Source organism: Xenia sp. Carnegie-2017, unplaced genomic scaffold (genome assembly GCF_021976095.1).
Source record: "Xenia sp. Carnegie-2017 unplaced genomic scaffold, XeniaSp_v1 HiC_scaffold_8, whole genome shotgun sequence".
In the NCBI taxonomy this organism is placed as follows: domain Eukaryota; kingdom Metazoa; phylum Cnidaria; class Anthozoa; order Malacalcyonacea; family Xeniidae; genus Xenia; species Xenia sp. Carnegie-2017.
This window is the reverse complement of record NW_025813548.1, coordinates 91,627-103,912: the sequence shown is the minus strand read 5'-3', so window position 1 is coordinate 103,912 and position 12,286 is coordinate 91,627. Positions and strand designations below refer to the sequence as shown.

Below are 12,286 nucleotides of genomic sequence, written 5' to 3'. Positions count from 1 at the left end.
TGTGAACCGAATCTACATTGAAAGGAAAAAATACTTTTTTCAAGACGTAGAAGTGGATCTTGGTCAACATAATTGGCCTCCTTTCAGCCTGTAAATATACAAGCCACTTAATAATTCAATGGAAATGAGTCACACAAATTCCTTTTGCTACTACGAAACTGGCATTTTATCAAGAACTACTTAAAAGAAATAAGAAATATCAAGTGTATCGGCTTTCGAGTTCATGCTAAATTGTGAAATAATGAACCGCTTACCTCCATCTTCATCACTATATTTGCAGTCCTTGTTATTATTGACAAGTGTCTCAGCTAAAGGATTTTCTTTTGTTGGTGTGTGAGAATGTTCGGTTGAACTCATTGATCCCTCAAAATGTTCAACATTCGATTTTTTGGTAATGGAGATAGGTGCAGTTTTAATTGTTAGTACTGTGGCTATCCCTTCAGTTGGTGGGGGCAATTTGCGACTGTACCTGATCATCGCACGCTGGACTTCATACGTTGGTTCACAGTAAGGTTGTTCCCATATACATGTTTCTGCAGATTAAATGCAATTTTGCATGAGCATATTTATTTGTAATAACGCATGATTGTGTATACTCTTTATAAATGTTACGAACAACTTTTATCGAGCTTTTTACGTGTTTCATGAAATGCTTACTTAGTTTTGGAAAGAAACAAAAAACCAAGTCTAATACCAAATTACTGACTTATCAATTGACCCCGTTGACTGTTGTGGTTATCGTCAATTTGTCTTTGATTGTAATAATGATGATGTAACATCACGATTAGCTCAGTTTATGTTAGAACAAAAAAATTCTGTTTGGATTGCACATAATAGTGGTAGATTTGATACAATATTTTTATTAAAATACTTATTGACAGAAAAAAACTTAATTCCGGAGACTGTTATGAACGGTAATAAAATTTTATCTTTAAAAATAAAAGAAATTAATCTGCAAATTATTGATAGTTATTCATTTTTATCCATAAAATTAGCAGACTTTCCAAAATCACTTGAAATTGATAACATTGTAAAAGGATACCACCCATACAAATTTTTTGATCTGACGTATAAGGAAAATATGATTGATAAAAAATACTTTGATATTTCAGAAGATGATAAAAACGATTTTAACACATGGTATGATAAACAATGTGAAAAAGAATACGTATTTCGAGATGCAATTTATTATTATTGTAGTAATGATGTTAATATTCAAAGGCTTGGATGTATACAATTTTCAAATTTAATCTACAACATTACAAATATTTTGCCTTTTTACGACACGACATGCCTAACAATCGCTGGTTTAACATTAAAAATATTTAGAAGTAATTATTTACAAGATGATAAAATTGCACAAATTCCATCATTCAGGTACAGGGGTAATACCATGCAAAGTTTAATAGCATTATGTTGGTTGAGTGAAGTTAAATCAGAATTAGATGAAATGGGTTACACTTTAGAATACAAACTATCCATTAATGGAGAAAGAAAAATTCTGGGTAGATTTGTTGATGGGTATTGTGAAGAAAACAATACTGTATATAAATTCCACAGATGTTTTTTCCACGGGTGTAGTAAATGAATTTATATTATGTTATTATGAACACGAAGGAATTCAATTAGATAGAAGTAATATTAAGAAAAATATATGTATCCACATTCGGCAATAGACTCTACGTACCAATCATAGATCATCAAAAAAGAAGCAAATAGATTTCCTAAATTTTCATAAATCAAGATCCAATAATATCGTACACATCTCTTGCAAGACTCTTCGCCTTATATTTGTTAGAGGGACATTATCGTAGGAGGTAACGTGAGATCGTCATTTGTTTCACCAGTATAATCAAACTTGGCTAGAGCACGAGCAGGACCCGAAGGCTTTACGGTAGAAGATGTTTCTGCGATTCTGTCTGTCTTATCCGCAACATTTGCTGGCGCTTTTCTAAAGAAAATAGGAAATTTTTCGAAAATGACATCCAATCAAAAAACGCAGCGAGTAGACTACTTCAAAAAGCACGCCGCGTTTAGTGACAAATGCAACTTCTAACTTTGTGTTTGCTTTCAGTTTTCTACATTGGTTTTATGTTCAATAAAAGTGACAGCACAGCTACAGTAGCAAGACACTATGGAAAAAGCTTTGAATAAAAATGTCGTCACTATAGACGTCGAAATAAAATTAAAGAAATACTTGATTCCGTAATAGTCTTCAAGAACATAAATATAAAAATATTTGTAGACATTACCTTGTCGCATTACTTTGGTAGACGGGGTTCGACAAGCTGGAGCTTTGGTAGGGAGCTCTTTTCCAGGCGGGGCTTTTGCAGGTGGAGGTCTTGAAGGTTTTGCCTTTGCCAACGGTGGCCTAGAAGATTTAGATTTCTTTTGCTTCTTCTCGCCGGTTTCACCTGTTTCCCTGGGATGTTTTGGCATCTCGTTTGTTATTTCCGTGCTCGGTGGAAAGCTAGGTCTGGAAGGTGGAGGATCCCCTTCCGAAGCTTTCGCATTTGTAACATTTCCCGAAGAAGATTGTTTTAGCTCGACTGGCTTCTTTGCAGTAATAATTGTCGGTTTTAGTTTCGGGTTTTGGTTTAGTTGTCTTGTTAGGAGGTAATTTCTCCTTAGCCGCGATAGTTTCATTTGACTTTTCCTCGTTTTTGACTATTGGCTTCCTGCTAGGAGCACTTGGTTTAGACTGCATATTCGGTAGTGAAACAGGTTGTTTTTTCGAAACTTGACCAGACGAAACACTTACATTCGACTTAGAGGCCTTTTCAGTGTTTTGAGTTTATTGAATATTCGGTTGTGAAAAAGGTTGTTTTTTCGAAACTTGACCAGAGGAGCTATACGACTTCTCGGGTTTTGAAGTTGATTCACGACTATCTGATAACACATCCGTATAAAAGAGCTCGAATCTTGTTTGGAGCTTTTAGAGCTTTTTGGTCGACTGTTAGTAATTTGCGCCCTTCTCAACGTTTCCGACGGTACTGGGGCTGGTCTCTTTGGTTCACGAGAGTATCAGGAGCAGGAGGTTTACTGCAAAGTTGAGCATTTTTGTTCACAGACTTAGTTGAGGCCGGAGTATTCTTGTCAATAGGCATTCGATTAGGAAAAGCAGCACTCTGATCCATTGGTTGAGCGGAGACAGTAGTGATGACCGGACAGTTCCTAAAAATGAGCATTATTGTTCACAGACTTAGTTGAGGCCGGAGTATTCTTGTCAATAGACATTCGATTAGGAAAAGCAGCACTCTGATCCATTGGTTGAGCGGAGACAATAGTGACGACAGGACAGTTCCTACTGTCTACACCCCCCCGGATTTCATCTTTCACGTGGGATTCTCTCTTCCTACTGTCTACGCCCCCGGATTTCATCTTTCACGTGGGATTCTCTCTGCCTACTGTCTACGCCCCCGGATTTCATCTTTCACGTGGGATTCTCTCTGCCTACTGTCTACGCCACTTGTCTCATATAATGGAGAGACTAGAATGGCTTTGTTCACATGGATGTAACACTGGGACGACCTTGTATTTCATTTTCACATTCATGCTTCGGCATTTTAAAAATCTGGGAGCGTAGAAATGGCCGATTTTTGCATCAGTGTGAATGAGGCTTTGAAGCCGCCTCTCCCCTGGATGAAGTTTCCCATAAGTGAAAACACGTGAAAATGGAGTGTTATCTAATGGCGCGACCAGCTCGATAAGAGGGGGGTATTCAAGTATACATATTTTTACCCATAGAAGAAGAATTGATTTTAAATGAACTTAAAACGCCAAAACAGAATATATGAAAATTTGTCCCACAAATGAGCGAGTGTTAGAACTTAAAATTGATGAAATAAATTCAATCTAATTGAAGGGATTTCACAACCATGGTTCGTCTGACATTTCTTCTCTTTTTTCTAGAACGAAACTACAGTAACAGTAGATGCAAAATCTAGTGGACCGTAGACATAGACCCAAATCTTTGCGAATCGGGTGAAAAGAAAGGGCGAGGTTAAAAATTAAAATATGCATCGTTTTTGGATATGTTAAATGTTGAAATACATAATTTTTGAACACGAAGGAAAGATTTGTTCTAAGAACAGGGAAGTTTTCACAATCAAACCGCGTTTTAATCATGGAATCAGCGGCAGAAAGTGGCGATACTCAATCGTCTACTGCTGTCGTTGATGCTCGTGATTTTGTTCAATTTTTAGTGAAAGTTGTGCCGGCAATTTTGGAAGGTGATACCGATCAAAGCCATGAGCTTATAAACGCTTGCAATAATGACGAATACTTTGAGTGTATAAAGAAATTTCTTTCTGATCCTCAAACGCGAGCGTTGATCGTAAGCAAGAGTGTTTTAAAAGACGAAGAAGAAGACAAAGCTCAGATAGCGCTGCAGAATCGGAAAGAGATGGACGCATTTCTTATTCAATACATCTAAATGTTCAATATACAGCACCCAAGCTGAACAGCGTTGGTTTTATCAAACGATTTGCTGTTGTTGAAGCTGATAAAAAGATTGCCTCTCAGCTGAGGCTTTTGAATTTAAGCGATGATTCCCCATTTGAGACACTTCATGCCCTTGTCAGCAATGCAGTTGCTCCTTATTTCAAAATCATTTGTTAAAACATCTGGAAAAGCAGACAGGTAATTCTAAGAAACGGCAATTTTTGGTGATAGCTCTTACTTTGAATGTGAATTTTTTTTGATTGGGGGGTTGGAGGCAGTACAAACAGAAAAGTTTGAAAGGTGCATCTTAGTAAGGTTTCATTGACCATTTCGTCATGTATCGTGGACTTTAGCTGCGATGAGAAGAAGGGGGTAGCTCAGATTCCCCAATTATTATAAGAAAAATGGGACAAAAACCAATTTAATAAATATCATTATTGAAATAAAGGCGGGAACATTTCACAATATTTTTTACTCACAACAAGCATGTTATGGCAAAAGAAACAAGTAACTCCTGTCGATGTGAGCACTACACTATAATTCACAATTACAAACTGCTTCTTTGTCATCAGTAAATACATTTTTTCATTGATCTGCAATGTAGTAGGGGAGGGACAAAACAAAATATTCTTCAATAAATTACTGTTTAAACGGGCATATTTGGTATATGTTGTAATATTTTCAGGATTTATTTTGCAATAATGTGTTAGCTGTTTAGTGAACTGGTATGTAAAACGTTTAGCATTTTGCTATTATGTGTGTTATCTTGGCATTGCTTTTTAAACTCTTATGACAAATTTCATTTTTATGAAATCATGCCTTATTTCAGTGGAAGTAATTTGAGAATGTTATGTTTACATTACAAATTTTTATTTTAGCCTTTTTAACTTCTGTCTAAATAACAATTAATTTAACTTAAGGGATGGTGATAAAATGGTACCGTCTGTTGTGAAGATTTCAGAATTGGAAATGGCACTTCTACATTTGCAGCAAAATATTGACATACCTGAGATAACATTAATCATTAATCCAACTGTCTTGAACATGATCAAGAAATGTGAGGAAGAAGCAAGAAAAGCAAAAGTTCAAGACTTTGGAGAACTTTGTGAAGATTCCACCTTTCTAAATCAATTACAGAATGGTGTCAACAGATGGATCAGAGAAATTCTAAAAGTATATTTTCAAAAAAGTTGATTTGTCTTATTAATGTATTTCACTGTGTTTGAAAATGTTTTTTTGTGTGTGTAATATTGGAATTTTATGCTTTGACGTATCCACTGTTTCAATAAGAAAATTGACATTTCATTATAGGTAACCAAGCTAAATCGTGATCCGGCATCCGGAAATGCCTTGCAGGAGATTAGCTTTTGGTTGAACTTGGAAAGAGCGCTCCTATGTATTCAAGAAAAACGTGAGAGCTTTGAAGTTGCTTTGACTTTGGATATCTTAAAGTGTGGAAAAAGATTTCATGCAACTGTTAGTTATGATTCTGACACTGGTAAGTAAGCATGTATATAATTTCATTAAGTCTACACATCTCTACAAACCTGGATGTTCTTGTTTGATGATGCATTGTTTCATATCTACTTTTATTAGGCTTAAAGCAAGCAATAACAACTGTGAATGACTACAGCCCTATGATGAAAGATTTTCCTCTTGATGATCTTTTGTCGGCTACTGAATTTGATAAAATCAGATCTTCTCTGACACAGATCTTTGCTCATCTCAGGAAAATTAGAAACACAAAGTATCCCATTCAAAGGTGCTTGTGATTGGTTGAAGCAATCTCACGTGACTTAAGTGCTCAACTTCTGAAGGTAAATACCGTCATATTTTCATCTATATTACAATTTGTTAAAAGATCACCTTGTATTAATCAATCTTGTTGATAATTTCAAGTCTTAAATAAATAGTAATCATTTACACTTATTTTGAAGGTGTTAGGTCCATCGAGACTTATGCATATCCCTTATGAAGATTTTGATAAGGTGGGAAAAATTTTAAATAATATTTCTACAAATGAATGAATGGCAGTAACCACTGTACATTATATGATTTTTTTATGTACGATAGGTTAGTTAGATACTTATAATTTTGCAGGTGATGGTTGCATGTTTCAAAGTGTTTACAACCTGGGATGAAGAATATGAAAAACTATAGACAATGCTTCGTGATATTTCAAAGAAGAAACGTGATGAACACGGAAAAGCTGGTCGTGTTAATCCATCTCAGAAAAATCACAAGGACGACTTGAAAACGTCAGAAAGTAAGCTTTGACTTGTCGATTTTTATATTTATGTGAAGGTGTTGTTGCACTAAAGCATAATTTTTACGTAATTGTTCCGTAGTTTCAGTTATGTTTAACTATTTTCTGTTGTTGAGTAAATTGAGCGTTCTGTCGCAACTTCAGGTTTGAAGAACGAGGTTTTTACGTAAATCGTTCCTGTGCAAAAAAATTGTGAAAGGTTTCCTTACGTTTTATTATAAAGTTAAGTGATATTAATAATTTATTAATTAAGTGATATTTAAATGTGTATATTGGTCCGTTTCATGATATCTCTCATGAAACGTCAAGGGTGGCTGCCAGATTGTACCGTTATGACACAACACGTTAAATAAGCTAGCTATTTGGTTTTTGGGAGCGGACATGATACTTTAACGTACGATAATCTTGTATTGAAATTTTGTTATTGTTATGACCCACGTCCTTGTTGACGGGTGTAGATATAAAGCGGACCCGGACGCGGACGGCGGACCCAAACGCGCAAATAAAATGCTTTAGGTCCGTTCGTAAAATACTCTTATTCTACGTCAAAAAATAAACATTGAAAAAGCTAAAATAAAAACGAAACTAAATGGTGCTTTTAAGAGACATAGGTATAGGCAAACAGTGTAATCAGTTTCGTGCAGCTCTGTTTTTAATGATTGTACGAACGTCTGTTTGTACGAGCTTTATCTTTCAGGATGTATTTTTTGACCACATTATTTAAAGCAATTAAACATGCATATTTCAATTTTCAGTCAGTCATATAGAGTGTAACGCAATGAAACCTCATTGTATTTTTTCGTGTTCTGCGCGTTTTGCGTCCGCCGTCCGCGTCCGCTTTTATCTACACCCCTTGTTGACTTAGGGGTGTTTACATGAATCGGAATGAGTTTCGATCCGGAATGAACTCATTCCACTTTAGAAGAAATCCTATTGTATGTTGAATCAATGAGTCACAACTCGATCCGGATTGAGTTCATTCCTAGTTTCATTCCGGATCGAAATTTCATTCCGGATCGAAATTTACTTTTTATCTCATGTAAACGCGAATTGAGTTTCATTCTGGAATGATATTGTGATTAATGACGAAGCACGCATGTGCCATGGGTATTGCCTTCTGGCAAATTGAAGCTCGTAAGTAAATAAAGAGGCTAAATGGGTTAAAATGAGTGCGAAGAAAAACAACAATTAGTTTCATGTAAACACGGATTGACATCACGTTTCGATGGGGATTGAAAGTCATTCCGGATTCATGTAAACATCCCCTTATACTGAGAATAAAGTCACAAAAAAATTGAAAAATTCCTCGTTAATTGAACTTTAGCTACGCTGATTAACGATCATTCCTCTTATTTGGACACTGAAACTTTTTTAAAGTTGATTAAAATTTAATTGTTTCTGATAGCTTATATGGAACACGTTGTATCAGTGTTGTTGCATGAGAGTGTATCGCAATTTGTGATCGTGCAACCCAGTCTCTTCCTTAAATTAACTCTATACGCTAATTGTGAAAATACCCTCAAATTGACTCTATAAATCAATTTGAAACGTCCATTCAAAAAACAGGCCTGGTGACATGAGTTCCTCCTTTGCCAGTTGCCGAAATGAAAAAACCAAAAAAACTTAGCGCGCCCCCTTTTTTTTTTGTTATTGGAGCGAAGATATTTTACATTACCCTGTATCAGTATTTTTATGAAATATTTAACACATCGGGGTTTCACCTCTTATTTATGCAATCACACATGTCTCATAAACGCAGTGCAATAAGCACTTTAAATTGTGCTGAATTTGGAGACAAAAATCTGTCTCTTGATTGGTTTATTGCCGTTCTGCTGACTAACGAGCCGGCGTTTTTGCTGAAATGTTCAAGCGGTGTTGTGCGAAATTCAGCACAGATTGTTGATAGCCGAGGTTTTATCTTGAGCTTCAAAACCAACAATATTAATGAGAAGCATGGCATCTTTTACTGATCGAGTTGAAGATGCTTTTACGAGGAAAGATGATGCTTTTACGAGGAAAGATTTCAACTCTACGGAGAGATGTTGGATTGCCTGAAAGTCAACAGTATAAAAGTAAACATAGCCTTAGCAACTGTATGGATGAATTCATGAATATCACAATTCTTGAATGTGTGTATAAAACATTAACACAATAAACGTCAGTCAATTCATTTTTGACTATTGTTTGAAAGATTAACCATAAAGAAGTGTCCAGGTGATTCTAGAACACAATCTTATCTTTTGTTTAAAATTTTTTCATCACTCCTTTATGCGTTACTCCACTGAAGAAGAGCCATACACAACGCGGATATATATTTTATATCAGCTGTTGTTCCTGTATTTCAAAGTGAATGTTAAACACAAAAACAATGCCGGCAAAACACAGATAATAATATTATTGTTATCATAATACAATAATACATAGTACATATTGATATTAATATTATGATATTATGATAACAGTATTATTAATATTATGATAACATTATTATGATTATTATCATAATCATAATACAATAATTACAGTAGATACAATGGGATACATATAATAATAACAGTAGCTTATTTCTTTTTTTTTCACAAACATTCAATCATTCGACTTTCCTATAAAAAATGTAAGTAGGAAAAATATTCTATAGGACCAAACACATTGTTTAGAGAAATATGAAATCATGCTTTTGGTGCACATAACAAAGCTAACAAACGTTGACAAAATGACTTTCATATTTCCTTGTAACATTGCTTTGTAATGGATTTATATTTCTGGAGCCCGTTTCACGATGACTGGATAGCGTTATCCATTGGATAGTAAAATTTTCAAACTTGTAAAAAAGTGTTTATATTTTCTTTACGACATACAAATTTTTGTAATCTTGGAAGCAATAATTTCTTTTAGTGAATGCTCATTTCAAATCCTATATTTTTGTCGGTTTTTTTAACGTTCAAAAAAATTTGCTATCCAGTGGATAGCCCTATTCTGCCTTCGTGCAACCGTCCCCAGGTCGAAATGAGAATCTTAATCAATTAGCAAAGAAAATACTTCTAATTCAACAATACAAGAACTGTTTTCAAAGTAAGAACAATCACGGATCACTGAAACGTAAGAAGTATTTGCAGAACTCTCTACATGTAAATTTTTCTTAATTCTCATATCGTTATAGTCATGTAACACCTTGAAAAGTATTCCTATCTCTTTCATCACACTAGTACCTGAGACATTGTATAAAACTCCACCATGGCATCAGTCAACTGTTGAGCAGAGCTTCTTAGTGAGGGGATCAACCTCAACATGGCTCGATTACAGGTTCCGTATATCTGCGTTAAAGAAACTGCACCATGACAGTCGACATACACAACAGGCCCGTGACGTAAAAATCTACAAGAAATAACAATAAAACTTGTTGAGCACGTGACATACAGGGAATGGTTATTATAAACGTTGATAATCTCGTTAAAATAACATCTTATCGGTCACCTGTGAGTGAGTGCCTTTCTTCCTGGATCCGTAGGAGGATTACATGCTCCAACAAACTGAATTCTTTCTAACCTCACCCAAGATTGATCAGATGAGTGATAGAAACCATTGTGCTCTACCATTTGACGCAAGAAGGAAAAAACTCTCTGGGTACCTGGTAAAACATTCCATGTGAATGCTTATAGATCAGTTTTACAGTATGGTACATGATGATAATAACTATAGGAAATATTCTGATAAAAATACGTTCTTGCTGCAATATAGTCGGCGATAACATGCTATTTAATATCAACAAATGACGTTTGCATATTCTAAGAGAAAGTCAAAATGTCGAGGGTTTTCTTAAATCGCCAAACAAATTTGAAGAAGTATCAACGTAAGATTATAGCCATTTAACACTTTCCTAAAGTAGCGTATGAGTACTAGATTGCCACTACATTTGCAAGAACTTAAGAGACGATTTTATCTACTAGAACAAATCACACGATTCATATTCAATACCAAACATATTAATACCATGATTATCCTTATCATACCATAATAAACGTTTAAATATAATATAATACGCGGCGTTTAAATATAATACGCAGCGTACATGTACGTGTACATGTACGTGTACAAATACGCGTACATATACGTGTATTTGACTGCCGTTGTACAAAACATGGAGGACTGAATAAAAAACCGCAAAACCAAGGTAATTGTAGTCGTAATATAAAATACTTAAAATAAACATTTTAAATTGATGGCAATATTTTTTAGTTTATATTTTTAATCACAAACATTTAAAATGCAGGTTAATAATATGAAATATGATACAAGTGAGCTGACACTTAATGAATGTAGCTCATGTTATATTGGTTAAAACAGCAAACATTTAGCCACAAGGATCAAAGTCTCAAAATCTCCGAGACAAACTAACACATTCACAAAAAATCAAGGTACTCATTAAGTATCATCTCACTTGTATCATATTTATCGCTTCCGCTTAATCATAACAAATCGAAAGTCAAGGAGGTTCTTGGGCTGATGAGCTCTGTTTTCTGTGCGCATAACATTGAAGAGTACTCTCTTTTTGGGTAAAAATTGGCAATGTGTGAAAGCACATGCCGATTTATTAAAATAGAAATAACAAGTATAACATAATATAAATTAATTATTTTACACAATTTAAACCAAAATCTTTACGAATAAAGTTTTTCTATAGCACAGAAAAGGTGGGGTGATAAAACGCCACCTCTGAAACAAGTCTAAATAGTACATGCAAAATCACAGAAAGGGAGGGAGGGAAGGGTGGATTTTTCGATAAATTTCACCTGGAGATGGGCACCTACTGAATGATATGTGATTTGTTTGTGCATAACCTATAAGGCTAATACCTGTGCACGTGAATCACACTACGTGCATGTGAACAAAATGCAAATAACTGTAGCCAACATCCTGTTTGCTCTTGTAGCGTCCACAATGAACCTTGGACTCCATGACCTTAGCACGCGGAATTCTTTGAGTAAAAGTAACAAACTTTCCCAGTACTTTTTCTATGTTAGAGTGTGTCCCACTCTCTCTTTGTTTCCCTTTGATTAACATAACTCTTATTTACAATTTAAACTACAAAATAACCCGCGGAAGCAATAAAATTATTATTCGCTTATGCAAATAACTCCTTTATCGCTTCCGCTTAATCATAACAAATCGAAAGTCAAGGAGGTTCTTGGGCTGATGAGCTCTGTTTTCTGTGCGCATAACATTGAAGAGTACTCTCTTTTTGGGTAAAAATTGGCAATGTGTGAAAGCACATGCCGATTTATTAAAATAGAAATAACAAGTATAACATAATATAAATTAATTATTTTACACAATTTAAACCAAAATCTTTACGAATAAAGTTTTTCTGTATAGCACAGAAAAGGTGGGGTGATAAAAACGCCATAAGCCTCCTGAGCTAAGGAGGCCGCCCCAACCCATCAGCCGCAGAAACGCCTGTACAATAAAATATATAAAAACACTAATAATTTTTTAAATGAGCAAGACAAATGTTTAAGAAGATGAGACCTATTAACTACGAACGTACCCGAACTGTTCATCTATGAGTGAGATAAAAAG

General features: G+C 35.0%; 2 protein-coding genes across 3 annotated transcripts; one reads left to right on the top strand and one right to left on the bottom strand.

The window, feature by feature from the left end:
• Positions 1 to 1,828: 1,828 nt before the first annotated feature.
• Positions 1,829 to 2,772, bottom strand: LOC124459361 (adhesive plaque matrix protein-like). Its single transcript, XM_047008839.1, has 2 exons — positions 2,253 to 2,772; positions 1,829 to 1,951 (listed from the first exon to the last, which is right to left on the bottom strand). Exons 1-2 carry the CDS (start codon positions 2,644 to 2,646, stop codon positions 1,890 to 1,892), a joined length of 456 nt encoding a protein of 151 aa, XP_046864795.1. The 5' UTR covers positions 2,647 to 2,772; the 3' UTR covers positions 1,829 to 1,889.
• A 1,254-nt stretch (positions 2,773 to 4,026) lies between these two features.
• On the top strand, positions 4,027 to 10,929 carry LOC124459345 (dynein heavy chain, cytoplasmic-like). 2 transcript variants are annotated; one of them, XM_047008828.1, is made up of 7 exons: positions 4,027 to 4,641; positions 5,364 to 5,616; positions 5,755 to 5,941; positions 6,040 to 6,260; positions 6,381 to 6,431; positions 6,544 to 6,709; positions 9,916 to 10,929. In XM_047008828.1, exons 1-4 carry the CDS (start codon positions 4,547 to 4,549, stop codon positions 6,213 to 6,215), a joined length of 711 nt encoding a protein of 236 aa, XP_046864784.1. In that variant the 5' UTR covers positions 4,027 to 4,546; the 3' UTR covers positions 6,216 to 6,260; positions 6,381 to 6,431; positions 6,544 to 6,709; positions 9,916 to 10,929. The 2 variants fall into 2 exon arrangements, with proteins under 2 accessions (XP_046864784.1, XP_046864785.1); XM_047008829.1 differs by lacking the exon at positions 9,916 to 10,929 and adding an exon at positions 6,854 to 6,915.
• Positions 10,930 to 12,286: the final 1,357 nt, after the last annotated feature.